Source organism: Mesoplodon bidens, assembly GCF_964165515.1.
Source record: "Mesoplodon bidens genome assembly, chromosome: 14".
Classification (NCBI taxonomy): Eukaryota; Metazoa; Chordata; class Mammalia; order Artiodactyla; family Ziphiidae; genus Mesoplodon; species Mesoplodon bidens.
In genome coordinates this window covers 43,282,169-43,303,561 of record NC_138170.1, presented here as the reverse complement: position 1 = coordinate 43,303,561, position 21,393 = coordinate 43,282,169, and the positions used below count along the sequence as shown (strand labels likewise).

The 21,393-nt window shown below is 37.7% G+C and overlaps 1 protein-coding gene across 1 annotated transcript in view; it reads right to left on the bottom strand.

Annotated features, from left to right (window-relative positions):
• The window catches only part of CLHC1 (clathrin heavy chain linker domain containing 1), a gene marked incomplete at its 5' end in the record, with an annotated part of 32,455 nt that overhangs the window by 8,974 nt on the left and 2,088 nt on the right, over positions 1 to 21,393 (bottom strand). The window contains 7 exon segments of the mRNA XM_081253887.1: positions 5,403 to 5,577; positions 11,903 to 12,047; positions 12,215 to 12,285; positions 13,837 to 13,967; positions 16,733 to 16,883; positions 16,886 to 16,916; positions 20,829 to 20,979. Coding sequence (XP_081110013.1) covers positions 5,403 to 5,577; positions 11,903 to 12,047; positions 12,215 to 12,285; positions 13,837 to 13,967; positions 16,733 to 16,883; positions 16,886 to 16,916; positions 20,829 to 20,979 — 855 coding nt within the window.

Below are 21,393 nucleotides of genomic sequence, written 5' to 3'. Positions count from 1 at the left end.
AAGGCAGCTCCTGGGTACGAATCAATTATTTAGGAAGCAATTCCCCGACTTCCACATTTTAATACCAAAATATAAGTTTTGGTAGTTAAAGCCACGTTTCCTGAGACTGAACAAGTCATTATTTCAGTTGTTGTAGTGACTGCATTACTGGAGCAACATGAAAATACCAGTATCTTATTATTTATTTCTCTTATTAATACCATTATTTCATTATTTTCAGTGGTCACGCTCATGATGCTGTTCCACCCGAGAGAAGGCCAGAGTTGAGACTAAGGTTGCTGTCTTGGTTTGTCACTTTCCAAAAGGATGATCAGAAGCAAAGAGTATGATTTAAAAGAAAATTATCCAAAAGGAGGAGGAGGATCAAGCCCCCAAAGAATGGAATTGGCCCCAAAGGAAAAGCAGGCGGTGGGGGGGTGTGGTGGTGACAGGGCTCGGGGAGTGAGAAAAACAATGATTCTAGCCCTGGGGTAAGACAGGTAGCAGTCAGACACCCAAAACAAAGTTTTGCCTTGTTTTCAGTCTGTAGCACTTTTTCAGTAGTAGTCATCCAATAATTTTTTTGAAAAAGGCCAGATTTTTGTTTTTATGAGTTCCTAATGGAGACCTGAAATGTATGAATAGGTATAATCCATAGTTATCCAAAGCCTTCTAATTTTAGTGCATAGTTTTACCACACAGTGCCATCAAAGCTTAAGAAAAAATAAAAATGCTGCCAGAAGATTCAAATCTAACATTTTAAAATTAATCACTACCAATATGGTATGGAGTAAAGTTGTAATGATTTTTATAGTGTCTAAGGTATCTAAATAGAAGAAACCCAAAACATGGAAAATCCAAACAATATTAATTAGCTCATGAATGCTCTAGAGTTGAGTGGGTTAAATCAAATTGTCCTATTTAGAATAAAGACATTTATGCTAAATGGTATGGCCAGAAAAATATAGAAATACAAATATGAATAATTCAGGAAAAATGTAGTGGTATTTTCCCACTTTATGCACTCAGGGAAATGCATAAGAGTTTAAATTCTTACAACTAAGAGGTAGAATGGGCCAAGTATATGTAAGGAAATTAATCTTGTCTGAAGTGTCTTTGCACTAGATAACAGGTGTTAGTAATGAACATGCACTTTCTGATGCTGTTCTCATGCCTGCACCATTTCCAGGGCTCCCTGACAAGTACTTTTGTGGAGAGTGTAGAAGTGTGACCAGGCAGAGAAAGAAACAAGGAGGCAAAGACTGAAAAGAGGGCTACACATATGAAGAAGTTTCCTAAAACAGGAATTATGTGAACATAATTATTATTATGTGTATAATTAATTACTATGTGAACAGTAAGTGAAGGGATAACAAGACAGGGTGAGAGAAAGCTACTTTGCACTGGGAAACAATAGTGAGATCAATCCAGGACAGTTTTATGACTATCCAGAGTTGTGCAGGGAAATGATGAATTTGAAATGGGTAGCAGTAGGTAGTAGTATGCACACTTGCCATTTTTGTTTGGGACATTTCCAAGTCATGGATTTGTTATTTAGGGAGTGCTTACATTTGTCCATCTACTCCCTTATGATACACTTCTTAAAGATGAGAACTGTACCTACTCTCTAATATGTATTCTATGTCCCTATGCATTTAGAGCCAAGAAAGCATAGCCCTTAGGCTGCAAAATAAGGCAGCCATGGCTACTAGAGAGATGACAGGGAGGCCTTTCGTCACTCTGCCTTCCAATACTCACAGCCCAACCCATGCCCACATAGACCCAGCAAAAGGAGCTGTTATCTTATTTCCAGATTGATCTTCATAAGCTGGTAGACACAGTTTTGGTGCCCACTCAGGTCCCCTTTACTGTGCCAGTGCCCCTTCTCCAGCTGATTATTGACAGCTCATAGCTGCCCCTTCTCCAAAGAATTGCCCTCAGCTGACTGGAGCCACCTCACCTAGAAAATTATGCCTATCTTTCAACCCCCTAGTAATCTAGAGTTGATGACTGACTAGTAAGGGATACAAAAAGCCAGTCCTATAAACAAGCGGTAACAACTTTGCGGTACGGCTTATGCTCCACAGCTCTCTTCTTATAATACTGACTAATACTAGACTTCACCTGAGTTCACATCCTTGCTTGGCTCTTTCCCTATCGTATCTCACTGCTTCCCTTATAAAATTTCCCAAACATTAAATGACATCACCTAAATCCAGGTATCATGCTCTCTTCAAGGGTATAGGGGGCCTGAGTGCCAAAAATATTCCCCTTTGCCCCATTATTTAGCAATAGTCCTATCTTCTCATGATAGTCAATCAGGACTTCCAGACTCACAGAGCCTAAACTTGCAGGCATGGGAAGCACAAACTCCCTGTGCTGATGGTTCATTCTAAGTGTCAACTTGATGTTGTTGGTCAAATAATATCAAGTTGACATGATATTATTTGACCAACAACAGATATTTGGTCAAATATTATTTTGGGCGTGTCTGTGAGACTATTTGAAGAGAGTAACATTTTAATTGGCAGGCTGAGTAAAGCAGATTGCTCTCCTGAATGTGGGTGGCCCTCATCCAATCGGTTAACGGCCTGAATGGTACAAAAAGCATGACTCTTCCTCAAGTAAGAGGGGACTCCTCCTGCCGGACTACTTAGCTGGGACATCAGTCTTTCCTGCCTTTGGGTCTCAAGGCTGCCAGCTTTCGGACTGGAAGTTACAGCATTGACTCTCTTGAGTCTCTGGATTGCTGACTGCAGATCTTGGGACTTCTCAGCCTCCATAATCATATGAGCCATTTATTTATTTATATATATTTTTTCTGTTTCTCTGGAGAATCCTGACTAACACACTCTCCAAGCAGGCTCCTGGGAGTAATAGTTGAGCAGCGCCACTCTTCATTTCCAAGACCCAAAGATTCTACCTATTGGGAATACAGCACTATATAATTATCATTGGTTTAAGAAGTACATGTCTTCCTAAAGGATGTTCCTCCATCTTTGAAAGATGAAGTGACAAGTTGGCATCATCTGGACACCATCTGAACCTTCCATGAACCAAGTTTGGGGTTTTTTTTTCTTCTCCTGTCTGTTGGTCTTAGGTAACCCCACCCTTGCATGAGCCCATAGGTGTGAGCTGTGAAAGTAGTGTCCATCAGGCAATGATAGTTGACATGGAGTCTGGGCCACTTATTCATGAAGCTTACTTGTGTGTTCTGGACCTGACTGAGCATGATTTTGGTTGTACTTGATTTTACATGGACTCTCCTGAGCCCACATGACCTTATGACTTGGTGAGTCTGTCAGAATACAGTTCATGATGGGCATTTCTAGTTACACTCACTGACATTCCATGGATAAATACTCCAACTTTAGCAGGACCCAATAGCTGTTTTTTGAATGGTATACAGTTGTCTGTTACATGTGGCATATCTACTGGTATATCTCTGGGTAGTTCCAAGACAACTGAACACTGTTAGTGGGTAAATCAATAACCATGGTTTATAAATGGGAAAGAATTTGGGGACTTCCATGGCGGTCCAGTAGTTAAGACTCTGTGCTTCCACCGCAGGGGGCACAGGTTCGATCCCTGTTCAGGGATCTAAGATCCAGCATGCCACACAGCGTGGCCAAAAAGAAAAAAAGAATTTCGAAAAGAATAGATACGTGTGTATATGTATAAGTGAATCACTTTGCTGTACACCTGAAACTAATACAACATTGTTAATCAACTATACTCCAACAGAAAATCAAAATCAAGAAAAAAATAAAACATGGTTTGATAAAGGCATGGTAACCACAGTCATTCTACCAGACAAGCCATCAAGACCAAAACTGTAAGAAGAATCTATAATGGGTGATAGAGAAAGATAATGAGTACTAATAAATATGTATGAATCTCAAAATAAATGTAAGTGAAAGAGGCCAGACCAAGGAGAGAAAAGAATATACAATGTGTGATTCCATATATATAAAATTCTAGAAAACGAAATCGAATCTAGAATAACATGAAGTAGATCAGTGGTTATCAAGAGGTGGTGGAAGGAAGGAGGACGCATTACAAAGGGACACAAGGAAACATTTGAGGGTCATGGATGTTTATTATCTTGATTGTGGTGATAATTTCATGGATATATATATATATATGTCAAAACTTAAATTGTACACCTTAAATATATGTGCAGTCTACTGTGTATCAATTGTGTCTTCATAATGCTGTTTTTAAAAAACTCATCAAATTGTACACTTTAAACATGTATAGGTTATTGTATGTAAATTATACCTCAATAAAGTTGTAAAAAAAACAAATTACAGCCCTAGGACCTAGCAACAAGGGCTATAGTTCCTCCCGCTAACTCTCCTCTTGTAAGTTTCCCCAAGAATTGACCACAAAATCCTAGAGAAGATATGCCTGGATGGAGTGAACTTAATGTGAGAAGCATATAGATCTGTACTGTGCAAATGGCTGACTAAGGCAGATGCTGTTTTGGCGTCCTGCCCAAATCCTCCTTACTGGGCCAACGTACCCTTCCCCAGATGCTCTGGGTGTTGGCTGCCAGTGGCTCACAGGTCCTTCCCTTCCATAGGGAATTGCCCTGGGCTAGTGGGAGCCACCATGCCCAGACTTATGTATTCCCATCTAGGCAGCCCACAGCCCTTGACTGACTGATGGAGAAGCAAGGAAGGCTGGCCCCTTGCCTCAAGTGAGAACAGCTCTGTGATGTGTTTTATGCTTCAGAGCCAACCTGCTATAAATAAGGCCAAGGTTAGAACTTGCCTGAGGTCACATCCTTGCTTGGCTCTTTCCCCTTCCCTGTTCTGCTTCACTCAGTCCCTTATAGGTTTTTCTTGAGAAGCCCTCCTTCTATCAACCATGTACATCCAAATTCCTGTTTCAGGCTTTGGTTCCAGGGAACCCAATCTGAGGAAACCCTGGTACAAATCTGCCAATTTGTGCCGAGACTCAACTCCAAGAAGCCACCTCCTGCCTGTCCTTGCTGGTTTGTATGTGCTTTTAAATGCTACCTTGGGTCCATGTCCCTCCTGCTTACAAGTTTTCTCCTGGGTTTATCCTTTACATGTATCCACAGCCTGCCTGAAAACAGGTTCCTGCCTTCTCCCTCTGAGCAGCATGATACTGATCAATCCTTTTCTATCCTTACCTATCAACTTCCATGCACCATTAAGTGGTCATGAATCATCTTGTCAGCTGCCTTGAGTCAACTCCTGATCTGGGCTCATTGTGACTAGGCTCTATTACTCCATCCATGAATGCTTAGTAAATACTTTGTGACTGATTAGTTGCAACAGAGATTTGAAATAAATGCTCAAATAATGTACTGATAAGAAAACTATTAAAATTTGAGAACAAAAAACTTTATGAAGCAAATTTCAAAATTAAGTTAAAAGTTTAACTTTGCTTACCTTTCCTGGGTGACCCAAGTGATAACTAAATCTAAACGTTTTTCAGATAATCCACATTTGATTCCTTCCAGGGTTAGTTCTGCATCAACAGGATGTTTAAAAGCATGACTTATGCTAAAGATAGCCTCAAAAAATAAGAGTAATGGAAAAGGCTTTCCTCTAATTTTTCCAACAGCTACAAAGAGAAGAAAAGTTTTTGAGTCAAATACTTTTAAGTAATAGTTTGCTTTTCCTTACTTCATATTCTTATTTTCATCTCATTGCATTTTCTAAAAATTTTAATCTAAAATTACATATTTATAATTTTTAAGTAATGCTTGTGGATTAAACTTTATATTTTGGATAATGACTAAATATGCTATGTGAAAACCTAGGCAGAGGTTGGAGTGATGGGTCTACAAGCCAAGGAATGCCAAAGATTGCTGACAGCTACCTAGAAGCTAGGAGAGCAGCATGGAATGGAAATCTACTTCAGAGCCTCCAGAAAAAACTTTACAAAGCTATAAAATGGGAATTCCCTGGCAGTCCAGTGGTTAGGACTCAGCACTTTCACTGCCGTGGGCCTGGGTTCAATTCCTGGTCAGGGAACTAAGATCCTGTAAGCTGCATGGTGCAGCCAAAAAAAAATTTTTTTTTATTTAAAATTTTTAAAAAGCTGAAAGAATATACTACCAGCAGACCTGTACTATAAGAAAGGTTAAAGGTAGTCCTTCAAGCAGAAGGAAAATGACACAAGATAGAAAAACAATCTACACAAAGGAATGAAGAACAGAAATGGTAAATGCTATGAATATAAGCATTTAGAAGTAGAGTTGATCCCTGAACAATGCAGGGGTTAGGGGCGCCGACCCCCACTCAGTCAAAAATCCATGAATACGTGTATCCACATGGGTCCACCATATCCACAGTTCCACAACCACAGATTAAACCAATGACGGGTCTTGTATTACTATAACAAGTATTTATTGAAAAAAATCCACCTATAAGTGGACCTGTGCAGTTCAAATTCGTGTTGTTCAAGGATCAAACTGTATACTGTTTTTATACAATGCATGAAGTAGTACAATATCACCTGAATGTAGAATGTGATAAGTTAAAGATATAACCCATAAAGCCTAAAGCAACAACCAAAATAAGACAACAAAGAGTTATAGGCTCATAAATCAACAAAGGAGAAAAATGGAATCATAAAAAAATTCAACTAATCCAAAAGAAGGTAGAAGAAGAGAAAAAAAAGTAACAGAGATGAGAAAAAACAGAAAACAAATAAAAGTCAACCATGTCAACAATCACATTAAATGTAAATGATCTGAACACCCCAATTAAAAGACAAATATTGTCAGACTGTATAAAAAAGCAGGATCCAAGTACATGTTGCCTAGAAGACACTGACTTTAAATACAAAGACACAAATTAAGTAGATTAAAGTAAAAGTATGGAAAAAAGATACACCATGCTAATACTAATCAAAAGAAAGATGGAATCACACTTCCAATTTCAAAACTTACTACAAAACTACAGTAATCAAGATAGTATGATTACACAGGATGGACATCTAGAGCAACAGAATAGAATTAAGAGTCTAGAAAAAAACCTCAAACATTTATGGTCAATTGATTTCTTACAAAGGGGGGCCAAAACCATTTAATGGGTAAAGAAAAGTCTTTTCAACAAATAGTGCTAGGAAAACTGGATATCCACATGCAAAAGAATGAATTTGGACCCCTATTGCACACCAAACAAAAAAATTAACTCATAGTAGACCACAGACCTAAATGAATACAACTATTAGAAGAAAACATAGGATCTTAAGTTAGGCAAAGATTTCTTAAGATACAAAACCAAAAGCACAGCCATAAAAAAAGAAGATTGGTAAATGGGACTTCATCAAAATTAAAAACTTTTGCACCTCAAACAAACACCAACAAGAGGGACTTCCCTGGCGGTCTGGCGGTTGGGACTTCGCCTTCCAGTGCAGGGGGGGTGGGGGTTCGATCCCTGGTAAAGGAGCTAAGATCCCACATGCCTCATGGCCAAAAAACCAAAACATAAAAGAGAAGCAATATTGTAACAAATTCAATAAAGGCTTTAAAAATGGTCCACATCAAAAAAAATTAAAAACAAACAAACAAATGAACAACAACAAAAAAAACCACCAACAAGAAAGCAAAAATGCAATCCACAGACTAGAAGAAAATATTTGCATATCATCTATCTGATAAGGGATTTTTACCTGGAATTAAAAAGAGCACTTGCAACTCAATAATAAAAACACAAATAAAACAATTATCAAATGGGCAAAGAGAATAGACAATTCTCCAAAGAAGAAAAAATGGCCAACAGGCACACGAAAAGATGCTCAACATTGTTAGTCATTAGGGATATGCAAATTAAAACCACAATGAGGAAAAAAAAAAAATGAGATACCACTTCACACAGATTAGAAAGGTTTTAATCAAACAGGCAGACATTACAAGTATTGGTAAGGATGTGGAGAAATGAGAACTCATACACTGGTGGTGGAAATGGAAAATAGTGCAAATAGTTTAGCAGTTCCTCAAAGTATTAACATAGAGTTTCCATATAACCCAGAAATTCTTATTTATTTATTTATTAGTTTGTTTGTTTGTTTGGCTGTGCCAGGTCTTAGCTGTGGCAGGCAGGATCTTTGTTGCCACATGTGGGATCTTCATTGCGGCCTGTAGGATCTTTAGTTGTGGTACACAGGATCTTTAGTTGCAGCACGCAAACTCTTAGTTGCAGCATGTGGGATCTAGTTCCCTGACCAGGGTTCGAACCCAGGCCCCCTGCACTGGGAGCTCAGAGTCTTAGCCATTGGACCACCAGGGAAGTCCCTAACCCAGAAATTCTACTCCTAGGTATCTATCCAAGAAAAATAAAAACATATCCACACAAAAACTTGTACAGAAATGCTCAGTTGCATTATTCATAATAACCAAAAAGTAGAAACAACCCAAATGACCATAAACAGATGAATGGATAAACAAAATACAGTACATCCATACAATGGAATATTATTTCACCATAAGAAGGAATGAACTACTGATACATACTATGGCATGAATGAACCTCAAAAACATTAAGCTAAGTGAAAGAAGCCAGTCACAAAAGACTATTTATTGTATTATCATATTTATATGAAAGATCCAGAACAAGCAAATCTATACAGACAGCAAGTAGATTAGTGGTTACCCAGGGTTTGGAGGAGAAGCAATAGAGAATGAGGAGTTAATTGGTACAAGGTTTTTTTTTTTTGGAATAATGAAGTGTTCTAAAATTAAATTTCAGTAATGGTTATACAACTCTGTAATTATAATAAGTTTATTAAATTTTGTGGCATTTTCCCCCACATATGCCATATGCATATGCCAATTTAAACCTCAGACTTATGAAAGTTACTGTTTAACACCCAAAATGCCCAGTGTCAGCATTCATGATATAAGAATACTTTTGCAGTGTAACATGATCTGATAATCACTCAGTTATTAAATTGTACATAATTGGGATGGTTTCTTGACTTCAAGTCCACTGAATAAAAACTATAAAATTACACTCTGTGTTACCGTGCACAAGGATCAAATACTGAAAACTGTGCGGGCAAAAATATGAGACACGCCCATCTGAACACAAATCATAGTCATGAAATCTCTATTAATACATATGTTTATATACACTATGTGTAGACAACAGATTATCTGTGTTCAGGTAAAAGCAAAAAGAATGTTTTTGTTCAAACTGATGAATTTAAAGGTATTTTTAAGAAATTTATTTAAAACAAGCTGTACATATTTGACATCAAGAATTTCCACTTAGAACTAAGATAAGACTAATTAATCTCTATATTTGTAAGCTACATTGAGTATACCTCCCCTTTATGTATACCCCTGCATTTCCTTCTGAGCTTCTCATCTTTTAAAAATGCATCTTAGTTTTGTTTTTGTTTTTGTTTTTTTTTTTTGCGGTACGCGGGCCTCTCACTGTTGTGGCCTCTCCCGTTGCGGGGCACAGGCTCCGGATGCGCAGGCTCAGCGGCCATGGCTCACGGGCCCAGCCGCTCCGCGGCATATGGGATCCTCCCAGACCGGGGCACGAACCCGTATCCCCTGCATCGGCAGGCGGACTCTCAACCACTGCGCCACCAGGGAGGCCCCATCTTAGTTTTAAAATAAAAGAATATTTTGTGATTCTCAGAAACACTCAGTTAAGTACCACCAGTCTAGTATTGGTAAACTTCTCAGAATAAAATCCACATACCTAGAAAATGAATAAAAGTTTGCTGTTTTCCAATTTCACTGGTAATTATATTTATTTAAGCATTAATTGCAAGCACTGAGTTTTACTTAAACTTGCAATCCATACTTTGAGCAGACCAAGTCAAAGGGAGAAGAGAAAGAAATTCAGGAATATACTAATATCACTTAAAAAATTTTTTTTTTAATTTTTTAATCACTTTTAATTTATGCTAAATTCAGAGCACAGCCAAAGAAAGAGTTCCTGGGTACTTGTAAGATGTCTGAAACTTCTGAGTAAAAATTAAACATTTTAACATTTAACATTTAAAATTAAACATCAATGTCAAAAAAAAAAAAAACCTGAACACTAAAAACTACAAAATATTGGGCTTCCCTGGTGGCGCAGTGGTTGAGAGTCCGCCTGCCGATGCAGGGGACACGGGTTCGTGCCCCGGTCTGGGAAGAGCCCACATGCCGCGGAGCGGCTAGGCCCGTGAGCCATGGCCGCTGAGCCTGCGCGTGTGGAGCCTGTGCTCCACAACAGGAGCGGCCACAACAGTGGGAGGCCTGCATACCGCAAAAAAAATAAAAATAAAAATAAAAAATAAAAACTACAAAATATTGCTAAAAGAAATTTTAAAAGACCTAAAAAAAATGGAGAGATATACCATATTTAAGGGTTCACTGGATCAGAAAATTCAATACTGTTCAGTGTCTGTTCTCCCTAAGTTGAACTACAGAGTCAGTGCAATCCCCAGCAGGTCTTTTTGTAGAAATTTACAAGCTGATTTCAAAAATTTAAACAGAAATATGAAAGACCTAAAATAGCCAAACTAAATCTGATAAAGAACAGAGTTAGAAGACTAACACTATCTGATTTCAACACTTACTGTAAAGCTCCAGTAATCAAGACAGTGTAGTATAGGCATCAAGATAAATAAATAGATCAATGAAATAGAACAGACCTATGGACAACTGATTTTCAACAAAGGTACAAAGGCAATTCAGTGGAGAAAGTCTTTTTAATAAATTATCCTCGAACAACTGAATAGCTCTCAGCAAAAAAATAAACTTTGACCCATACCTCACACCATATATAAAAATTAATTCAGGGGCTTCCCTGGTGGCGCAGCGGTTGAGAGTCCGCCTGCCGATGCAGGGGACACGGGTTCGTGCCCCGGTCCGGGAAGATCCCACATGCCGCGGAGCGGCTGGGCCCGTGAGCCATGGCCGCTGAGCCTGCGCGTCCGGAGCCTGTGCTCCGCAACGGGAGAGGCCACAACAGTGAGAGGCCCGCATACCGCAAAAAAAATAAAAAAATAAAAAATAACTCAAACTGGATCATAGACCTAAATGTAAACCTAAAACTATAAAATCCTTAGGGAAAAAAAATAGGAGAAAAATCTCTGCAAATTAAGCACAGATTTCTTAGGTATGACACTAAAATCTCAATCCCTAAAAGAAAAAAAATCATAAATTAGATTTCAACAAATTAAAGACTTCTACTCTTAGAAAGACACTGTTAAGAGAATGAAAAGACAAGCCACAAACTGGGAGAAAATATTTGCATCATATATCTGGTAAAGGATTTTTATTCATAGAATGGAACACTACTCAGCAATAAAAAGAATAAATTATTGATAGATGCAATAACACAGATGAATTTCAAAATAATTAGGCTAAGTGCAAGAAATCAGTCAAAAAAGGATACCTACTATATGATTCCATTTATATAAAATTCTCGAAAATGCAAACTAATCTTTGGTGACTGAAAGCAGATTAGTAGTTGCCTGGGGACTGGAGGGAAGCTCTGGGAGGGAGACCAGTGGGAGGGGTGGGGAGTAGTGGGAGGGAGGGATCACTGGGGGAATGAGGGAACTTTTGGAGGATACATATGTCAAAACCTAACAAACTGTACATTTTATGTACAATTTAGTGTATGTATGTCAACTCACCACAACAAAGCTGTTTTTTAAAGGAAGTGGAGCAAATCTGACAAAATATTAACATTTATTAAATCTTGATAGCGAGTACATGGCTGTTATTTATGTTTCTCACACTTTTCTGGATACTTGAAATATTTCATAATTTAATTTGGAAAACCTAATCAAACCCCTTAATGTTACAGGTAAGGAAACTGAGTAAATGGTAGATCTTGTTTCCCAATTCAATACTCTTCCCATTCTATCAGGAAAAAAAAAAGTATAATTAGCAATACACATGTAAGGTTCAGAGAGAAATGCTTACCCTTAAATTTATTCACTGTCTCAATGTTTTGAAGAATTCTTCCAGGACTGTTTGCTGCAAAATAAACTGCTTTTTCATATTCCCCAAGTGAGATTAATTCATTGAACCTACAGCCAGTGCATTTCATTATATAGTAGTACACAAAAAAAGTAAAGAAAAGTGATTAGAAATGTCTAATACAGACTAAACATAGTAGCATAGTAATACAGAAAAGCACCTCTAATAAATTATAACTAGATTCATTCACTCTGTGAAATATTCTTTCACTTCCTTCCCTAATATTGTTTTTTGTAGCCTCAGAATAAGACTCACCTGCCAGGTGACTTGAACCTGATCCTGTACCTTATTCCTATACTGCTGAGAGCAAGCCATAGAAACAGCAACTGAATTTATTCAGTTGAAAGAACTTCAACTGAATTTATAATGAGCTCAGATTTTTTTTCTCTCATATCATCTCCAGAAGAAAGGGGGAACCAGGGGAAAGAAGGGCAATCTGCTTAAAGGCTCGGCCTAGAGGAAATATTAATTGCACACAAAGGCTGCCAAGTTGAAGATCAAGAAGTGTCCTTGGTATTCAGAAGCCTTAGTTGTTCTGCCAGGAATCAGACTCCCAACTAAATGTGAGACTAATACAAGAAGAAAAGATAATAGTTCAGATAACTTAAGCTTCTACTCCTCTTCCTAGGGCAAAACATCAACTCAGTCCTTACTCACAATTAAAACTATGGCAAACAGGATTTAAAGAGTGTTGCAAATCAATGTGGAACCCCAGAGGAGAAAAACACCAAAGTAACATTAAACAAAATACATAAAACTTTTAACCTCAACCAGGGTTGTTCTCTCATATCTGAAGCTGATAGACTTAGAGAAGCATAGGGTATAAGGAAATAATCCAGGCTTTGGTGCCCCTCAAAATGATCTTTACCCCTTTTTTGTACCATATCAACAAGCAAATCAACAGTTGAAAACTGTTTAACATAGAAGGCTAGGAATATTATATATGTTCACTACATACTAGCCTCACAACCTATGAATTAACCTCTTTTTTTTTTTTTTTTTTCGGTACGCGGGCCTCTCACTGTTGTGGTCTCTCCTGTTGCGGAGCACAGGCTCCGGACGCGCAGGCTCAGCGGCCACGGCTCACGGGCACAGGCGCTCCGCGGCATGTGGGATCTTCCCGGACCGGGGCACGAACCCGTGTCCCCGGCATTGGCAGGCGGACTCTCAACCACTGCGCCAACAGGGAAGCCCTGGAATTTTGCAAGGTTTTGAATGCAGTTATCTATTCTCAAAGTCTTTCTTTACTCCAGGATGTATATTTGTAATTCCTCTATCCATTCATCATACAAATCTCTCAATATTCTGGAGGAATTCCAGGATATACTCCTATGTCTTAAAATGTGGCTTGGCTGAAAATGAGGAACCAGTGAATGCTGACATCAATGTGAATCAACAATATTCACCAGAACTTAACGTACCACAGTTTTTTTTTACATATTCCATGGGTTCTCAAACTTTATAAAATGCATCAGAAAAACTTGGAGAACTTGTTAAAACACTGACTGCTGGGCTCCACCACCCGACCCCGACTCTCATCCCTGGAATTTCTGACAGAGTAAATCTGCAGCAGGACCAAAACAATTGCATTTCTAACAGGTTCCCAGGTAATGCTGATGTTGATGTAGGAACCACACTTTAAGAGCCACTGTACTATACTTTATATAATCCAGCCAGACTGGAACTCTTTTAATCGTTTAGGGTTAAGTTTTCTCATTCCCTTGTATGTACCTAGAGGCCAGACTAAAGCTGTTTGTAAAGTCTGGCTAAAGTCCCGGTATACTTGGAAGATGTATACATGGTAACACATATATATTAATTTGTATAACTGGAAACAGTTGGAAATTCTTTCAAATATTTTAAACAAAATACTGTACCTGGAATAGGTTTTGAAGGATCTTTGCAGAAAATACAATATTGTTCTTTTGTGTCATACTCTGCCCTAAGTTGTTTCATTTCATCTATCTGCAATTGAATCTTTGAGGAATTATTTTCAATAAGCCTCATCCTGAAAAACAGAAAGGCTTTTTTATGTTTCTTTCAATGAATTATTTAATCATACAATTCAAAGTAAAACAGGTTAAATTATTACTTTAATTTGGCTAATTATCATTTTGTACCATTATGAACGTAGACAGAAGTTTACAAAAAAATGCCTAGGAAGTTAACTAACCTCACAAGTGAGGAACAATTTTCTTTCAAAGCATCAGTAAAATCTTATACTGCCTATGATTCGTAACCTTATTGGAAATTTGTAAGTATTAAATATAATAATTTAGCCACAAAGTACTATGTCTATTCCCTTTAGTTGAAAATTACCTTTGCAATTAAAAAATTATTTTTGTTAAGTAATCGTATTAGTTTCCTATGGCTGCTGTAACAAACTACCACAAACTCGGTGGCTTAAAACAGCAGAAATCCATTCTTTCACAGTTCTGGAGGCCAGAAGTCCAGTATTAGTATCAGTGGGACAAAATTTGTGTTTTTAGGATTGTGCTTCCTCTAGAAGCTCTAGGGGAGCATCCATTCCTTGCCTCCTCCAGCTTCCGGGGGCTGCCGGCCTTCTGTGGCTGCATCACTTCAGTCTCTGCCCCCGAGGTCATGGTGCTTTCTCCCCTTGTGTCTGTGTCAATGCTCCCTCTACCTCTCTGTATAAGGACACTTGTGATGATATTTCGGACCCACCTGGATAATCCAAGATAATCTCCCTAGCTCAAGATCCTTAATGTAATCATATCTGCAAAGACCCTTTTTCCAAATAAAGTAACATTTCCAGATTAGGACCTATTTCTTTGGGGACCATTATTCAGCCTACTCTATTAATTTTGATTCTAGAACTAGAGGAATGATAGCATTTTGAGATAAAACTGAGTTCATCCAGAAATGGAGGTTTTAAAGACCAAGAAGTAAATAAAAACTTCTTTTAAGCATTATTTGAAATTTACTTCCTAGTTTATCACCAATATTTTGGCCCAGGGAGGAAATAATAGATTAAAATCAGTTAGCTACATAAATGTTACAGGATTTTTGGCAAATTAAAAACAAGTTTGTCAGTAGATAACCGCTACCTAAGTCTGATTACTATATAGAGTTCTTGGTAACTACAGATGGCTCAGAGTAGGAGCTTGCAGTATTTATGAAAGAGGGACTATGGAAATAAAATATCCTTGGCTTTCATCCAAATAGTTATGCTTTAGGAAGAAAGACGTGTTAAAAGTAAACCGACTTTCGAAAAAATTGAAAGCAGGGACTCAGACAGATACTTGTACACGAATGTTCATGGTGGCACAAGTCACAATAGCCAAAGGTGGAAAAAACTCAAGTACCCATCAACTGATAAGTAGATGAAATATGGTACATACAAACATGGAATATTATTCAGCCATAAAAAGGAATTAAGCTCCAATACATGCTACAACATGGATGAGAAGGTATCCAGTCGTTGCTCCTATCCACAGCTACTTTTATGATCTCTTTATCTTTGACAATTTCACTACAGTAAATCTAGTTGAGTACTTCTTATTACTTACAATGGGATTCTTTGGTCTTCCAGAATCTGTGAATTGATATCTTTCACCAGTTCTAGAAAATTCTCAGCCATGCTCTCTTCAAATATTGTCTCTGTCCCATATTCTCTTCTCTTTGAGTTGTGATTAGACATAATAATATAACTTTCTCACTCTGTCCTCCATGTTTTTTTTTTATAATAGCTTTATGGAAATATAGTTCGTATACCTTAAAATTCACCCTTGTAAAGTATACAATTCAGTGAATTTTAGCATATTCAAAGAGTTGTGCAAATACTACCATTTCTAGTTCCAGAACATTTCATCACCCCCAAAATAAGCCCTGGATCTGTTAGCAGTCTGCTAAGCAGAAGACAATTTTCCATGCAGTCCTCAAAGGTGGAGCAGTTTACCTCTTGTTCACTCTTCAAGGGTGTAGCCCTTTATCATCCCAGCTTTATATGGGGAGGATTTCCCAGTAGACTACACCCCTTGGGCAGATAGATTCTGGTCTCTGTCTTTTGTACCCCTGTGCCACAGACTAAAAACTAAAGCTTATGGTCACGAGTTTTAATAAATGCTTTCAGGGTCAAAGAAGCTTTAGTGCTTCTCTATCTTTTGTCTTCTGTTACGATTTTGCCCTAATATTTCTGTCACTACCCTGTCAGCTTCCTGTTACTTTTGGAAAAAAATTTTTTTACCATCTTATGTAGCATATTGCCCCAATAGGAAGATCTATCCCAACATCTAGCAAGCCACATTACCAGAAGTGGAGGTCAAATTTTACATAATTTTCCACGTTGACTTGAAATTATCTATAAGAATAATTTACCCATCAATTACCAAATGGAACACTGAAAATCTGAGACTACTTAACAAGAGTGAGCATTTTATCCTCTCCCAGTAGGTTATTTACCTTTGTGCATCAGAGCATTAAGTGCTCTATTTCAGATGGTAATCATGAAATTGTACTATTAAACCTTCCATGCAAGAAATCACCTGGAGCAATTATCTGTATCCCTCATTTTATGATACTACAATGTGCCTCCAATTATCCTAAGAGATATTATAAAATTCTCAAGCAGAATTAGTATTATTTTTCAAGTAAAAATATAGTAATTTCAATAGGAAGGGTAACATAAAAACATGGCTTTAAAATAAAATTGAAATTGAAAAAGACTAAGAACCACTGGTTATAGTTACAATGGCTAGTTAATATAACCAAGTAACAATTATCACCTTTTGGGCTACTTACTAATATACTTACTTTGCTTTAAGTTGAGTTATTCTTTTCCTGTGATATACCAATGTTGTGGGCTCTCCTGCCAAAACTTTAAGTTTTCCATGAAGATAAAATGCAGTTCTTTGGCTTTTCTTTATTGTCTCAATAAAGTCATCGTATTCTTTTTTGATTGAAGAATGGATTTGTATGCAGTGACATACTCTATTACCTAAAATATGATTTTTCTAGAAGACTATGGATCAAAAGACTTGCAAATATAGATTATAGTTTTTTTTAATGGAACATGATGGGCAATTAGAAATCTAAAATTTTACAAATTTGAGCTTGCATTCATATGCAAATACCACTATTAAAGACAGTTAATTGTTATTGAATATATGCTCTTTTTGAATCATTACAATCCTGTGAGCTTAAATATGAGAAAAAAAAACATGTTTTTTGCTCTACTAGGAATTAACACATACATTATATGAGGTCAGATAAAACCAATACCAGATCTAATTATCCCAATTCTGGATCTCTTAAATACTATTACATATCGCCCCTCATTACCTCCAAGTCTAGTCTCTGACTTCATTCAGACCTTAAAATCCTGGACTCCCTTCACTTCCGTGTTTTTCTAACCCATCTGCTCCTACTAGCTGATCAATACTCTCAATTCCAAACTGCATTTCTAATCCCAAGATGTCAAGTGCAACTGGAGAAAACCCTTCATACCTTACATTCATGGTTTACAATGGTGTTTAAGAACATAATATCTCTGGAACGATAATGGAAGAGAATAGAAACCTACAGAGAAGGAAAGGAAAACAGAAACCTACAGAGAAGGAAACCTACCTATCTCTGGTTTGATAATAGAAGAAAATAGAAATCTACAGAGAAGGAAAGGGAAGTAGGGTCTAAGATGAGAAGGACCAGACTTTCCACTGTATACTCTTCTTACTGGTTCTTTAAGTTTTCTTTTCTTTCTTTTTTTTTTTTTTTCTGGTTAATCCTGTGTAGGCATTACCCATACAAAAAAACAATAACAACTAAGGAGCACTTTAAAGAAGTTAAAAAACAAAAAAAGTTAAAAATAATTTATGGTTGCCAAATTCTGCTCACAAGGATTTTGGAAGGTGTCGAGGCATATAAAGAATAGATGTGATCAATCCACAGTTTTCTCTGAAAGATACAATTACGCTTTCTACCCTTACTATATCTCTAGTCTCTGGTATATCACACTGTTAGCTAGAAAATACCTGGAAAAAATCATCCAGGAAGACATCTGGTCTATCAAGAAATGGTATAAGGAGGGGAGTTCCCTGGTGGCCTAGTGGTTAGGATTCGACGCTTTCACTGCCGTGGTCTGGGTTCAATCCCTGGTAGAGGAACTGAGATCCTGCAAGCCATGCGGCCAAAAAAAAAAAATGGTATAAGGAGATAACTGATCAATGCCAAGCACCAGGAAAGGATATCTTTTTGACATGACCATACTACCTATCCACCCAAAGGACTGCCACCCAGCAACTTTCAATAAAATTGAGGTCATTAATCTGTGGTCTTCCAGATTAAATACCCCACGGTTCCTGGCCATCCTCCACTCCACAAGCCTCCATGATGTGCTGCAACAATTCAAGACAACCCAGATATGTTAATGGATAGAAAACAGACTTGTAGTAACATCATGATCAGCTCCCATATGGGTTTGCTAGAAGAAATAGATTTCAGAACACCCATAGGAATCTTTCAGAATGCACAGAAAATGCATTAAAGTAAAGGAGGGAAACTTGTATGCCAGAGGTAGAACAGTTTTGCTTGGTCCACAAAATATTTTAAAATTTAGGAAATTTCGCCCAAAACCCAAATTTTCAGCTCCTCTTGAAAACTGAAAAATCTACCAACGTGGAACCCCCATTCCTTAATGGCAGTAATCAGCTGGAGCTTCAGATTGGATTGGTTTTTCATTTTACCACAGTCCCCATGATTCCTTATCCTGTTAAAGCCAGTACACTTAACTCTTTTATATGACCTTCTTGGCCTCTAGGGATTCAAGTTTCAGACTCTGGTATTAAGGTTTCCATTAACCACCCCCCCCCAAAAAAAAACAGAGCCATCCTTACCAGGTACAGGGATCTGAGGGAGAGGAGGAATGGTATCCATTCCACCTCAGCACCTACACACGAATATAGACTATTTGTACAACACGCTACCTGGATGCAAAAGGCCAGTCACTTTCCGGAGTCCAATTACCTCCATAATTCACCCGTATCTGTTGAAGCTCACTCTTCCTAGCTTTGGTTTTCTTTGCTTACTAAGTCCTTTGCTTATTAAGTCCTTGGCTCTCTCTGCAATGTACCCTCAACTCTTGTTACACAGCCTCAGGTCCTCCTTGCTTTGATTTAGGCATGGTTCTCTAGGCCAAATCCTCTATCTTTGATTTTAAACAGAATTTGGTATTTGTTCTCTGGTTCTAAGTACTCAGAGATGCAAGCTGACACTTTCATCTTTTGCCCAACCAGATCCTTCCAAGAGAGAAGGAAGATTAGAGAAGGCAGGCATTAATAGTTTATTAACAATCAAATGTGTTGGAATAACATGAAAATGGAAAGGCAGATTATCTTATTGAGAAGCTAGAATAAAAGTTTCTCTAAGTACCAAATGATTTTTATTTCAGATCCCCTCTCAGTCCTGAAGAATAGGATACTTCACAATGTACAAATGTACAATTTATAACTGTACAATGTACAAACAGTCCAAATGGAAATCCTGGCGGGTAGGGAGAAAAGGACTAAAGATACAGAAATTATCTTTTATTTAATTCCATGTCTTTTCTCTAAGAATTAAATTTACCAAAGCTCCTCCAAAATGACTTCACTATAACTATACTAATTTAAAGCAGAGAGCTCTTCATGTAAGAAAACTTCTGACAAGTGTTAGCATTTGGACATGCAAAGATAAGTATGTTACAATCATGATAACTTTCCTTTGCTCATTTCATACAAGTAGAGTCTCAACATGACTCTTGATATTTATAAAACCTATTCAATACACTACCTTCACTATCTTTAAATATTCACCTAATACAGTCCTTAATGACTAAAACACCAAAACAATTTCATTGATCATAACAACTTATAAAATGAAGCTAATCTGCCAGTGTACCAGTTCCAAAAGACAGATTTTACAGATGACTTAAAGGAAGAAAAGAGTCTTTTTTTCCATTTTATACTTTTATGGATATGCATCAATTTTCTTAATTCCACTTGTAGGTATATATCACTACTTTGTGTTCACTTTTCCTTAGAGTGAGGCACTATATTTTTATTTAGAGGAGAAATAAGACTCAGTGTGTAATGTTTAAAATTTAAACAAAACACTGAGTTCCTATTTTGCCTATGGCTGTTTTACTCAGAGACCAATAGTTTACAGAAGTCTTCACATAAGTGATTATTTCTTCTAGGTAAGGAGGAAAGAGTGCTGACTTCACTGATTTTACTGTCAGGGCATCTTACGTGGGTAAAAAAAAAGTGAGATAAAAAAATGAGGATCAGTGGCCATATTGCAATTGTTTTTAAGGAAAAGCAGGTATTTCTAAAACCTTGAAAAGCAAAATCAAATGACACATAAAGCTGCAGCATTTTCTGACCTCCATATTTCCAACATTCAGTGCAGTTAAACTCCTTGTTTACCATGCCTATCTAGACCTCTAATCTACAAGGAGTCTCAATTTAATATGCTAGATCAAATCTAAACCAAGATTTTAATTATACCACAAACCAACCCAAAACAACAAAGAACTACCAGGTTCGTGCTTACAGCCCAATTCCTAACAAATCAGATAATGATTTGAGATGGAAGGTCAAAATGACATTAGAGGGCACAGCTAGGTTGTTGTTCAAAAACTGATAGCCTGCACTTAAGCTACAATAACTGAAACTCTCATTAACTGTCTAGTAATATAAATCCAGCATTGCATTTTCCCCATTCATCCCTTTCTGACAAATTGGATGAACTTCTCAAAACTGACAAATGGAATGTAGTCAAACAAGCAGTGGTGTTACTAAGGCAGGAATATTAGTTGTCAAGATAGACCATTTCTACTACATAAAAACTCTGTTGTCTTAAAGCATTACGATACCTTATCAAAAACGTTTCGGTATATGATGTAATATTCATCAGCAGGTCCTTCCTCATTACAGCCCACTCTTTCAGTTTCTGTAATTATGTATCTTTGCATTCTTTCCAAAAATTCCTTGTCACTTCTACTAATGATAGGAGGGAGGGCTTCCCTGGTGGCGCAGTGGTTGAGAGTCCGCCTGCCGATGCAGGGGACACGGGTTCGTGCCCCGGTTCGGGAAGGTCCCACATGCTGTGGAGCGGCTGGGCCCGTGAGCCATGGCCGCTGAGCCTGGCGTCCGGAGCCTGTGCTCCACAACGGGAGAGGCCACAACAGTGAGAGGCCCGCGTACAGCCAAAAAAAAAAAAAAAAAAAAAAAGGAGGGAGAACTGCATGTTTATTTATTTCTTGAACGGACATATGTCACAGTCTGCACACCTGTTCACCAGAGAAAAGTCTTGACTTGCTTTTGCAACAAAGCCAAAACTTTGATAAGCCTGAAAGAAAAAGACTATCAATTAATCTAAAGCTTAAAATAAATTAAGTCGGGCTTCCCTGGTGGCGCAGTGGTTGAGAATCTGCCTGC